The sequence below is a fragment of the Buceros rhinoceros genome, unplaced genomic scaffold (genome assembly GCF_000710305.1).
Source record: "Buceros rhinoceros silvestris isolate BGI_N320 unplaced genomic scaffold, ASM71030v1 scaffold15128, whole genome shotgun sequence".
Lineage (NCBI taxonomy): Eukaryota > Metazoa > Chordata > Aves > Bucerotiformes > Bucerotidae > Buceros > Buceros rhinoceros.
Genome location: NW_010428763.1, coordinates 11,040 through 11,989, shown reverse-complemented (window position 1 = coordinate 11,989; position 950 = coordinate 11,040). Strand labels below are relative to the sequence as shown.

The 950-nt window shown below is 34.7% G+C and overlaps 1 protein-coding gene across 1 annotated transcript in view; it reads right to left on the bottom strand.

The window, feature by feature from the left end:
* MYCBP2 (MYC binding protein 2, E3 ubiquitin protein ligase) overlaps positions 1-650 on the bottom strand; it is a gene marked incomplete at both ends in the record, with an annotated part of 119,567 nt that extends 118,917 nt beyond the window's left edge. Inside the window, one exon of the mRNA XM_010142402.1 lies at positions 579-650. Coding sequence (XP_010140704.1) covers positions 579-650 — 72 coding nt within the window. The remainder of the gene's footprint in view (positions 1-578) is intronic.
* Between the last annotated feature and the right edge of the window lie 300 nt (positions 651-950).

Below are 950 nucleotides of genomic sequence, written 5' to 3'. Positions count from 1 at the left end.
ATGCTGCACAGCAGTATCGTAAAACCCTGTTGCTTCTGCCTAGTTTTCTTCTCTGCAACAAGGAAACATTTTTATGAAGTTCACTGTACTGCTTCCACACATTTAAAGTGATGGAGACAGTGGTTACACTGGGAGAAAATATTAATAAAAACCGGTAAGTATCACCTATTCCACTATGGAGGAATTTTCGGAGGTAACTTGGGATTCCTTAGATATTGAATGCTCCCTTTTTTCTTTAGGCAATATGGACAGAACTCTTTGCAACCATAGTCTCTAACTGTTGGCTAGACATGGATCTCTTGAAATTTAAGCCCAATGTTTATCTACATTTACAGTTTAGGAACTGGAGAACCAAAAACGTTACTCATATTCTATCATGCTGAACATTAGTAGCAAACACCTGAATATGGTTAACATTAGAACCAGTCACATAGAATGCAGAAAACAGACAAACAATACTGGCCTATTATTGCCATTTCTAAACACATAAATGGTTAGTTACATTTATTTTTTCTTATATTTCTCTCAATTTAATTTCATTTCATTTGAGTCAACTGTCAAGTTAGTTACAAACTCACCTTGTTGCGTGTTTTTACTTTCAATTTAGTCTTCTGTTTCCTTTTCAATTTTTTCTTGCTAAAAAGTTTCTTATTTCTGAAACAGAAAAGAAAAGCCATAAGAACAGAAGAATTAAAATCCTTTCCATATCCCATGGCAAACAGCAGCACCAGCAGAGTAAAAAGTGTCAGAAATCCTCTAAAATTTTTTCTCTCGAGCAAAGGCAACCAACACAGGCAGAATTTCAGAGTATCAATCAGAATATGAACACTTAAAATGACGCTTTCTTAATGCTCTACTGAATTAAGGGCATTTAATCTCACCAATTTACGCAGAATATATGCTAGGAAGGACAAAAAAATCCCTACATTTTGTACTGTTTTACCCTACTG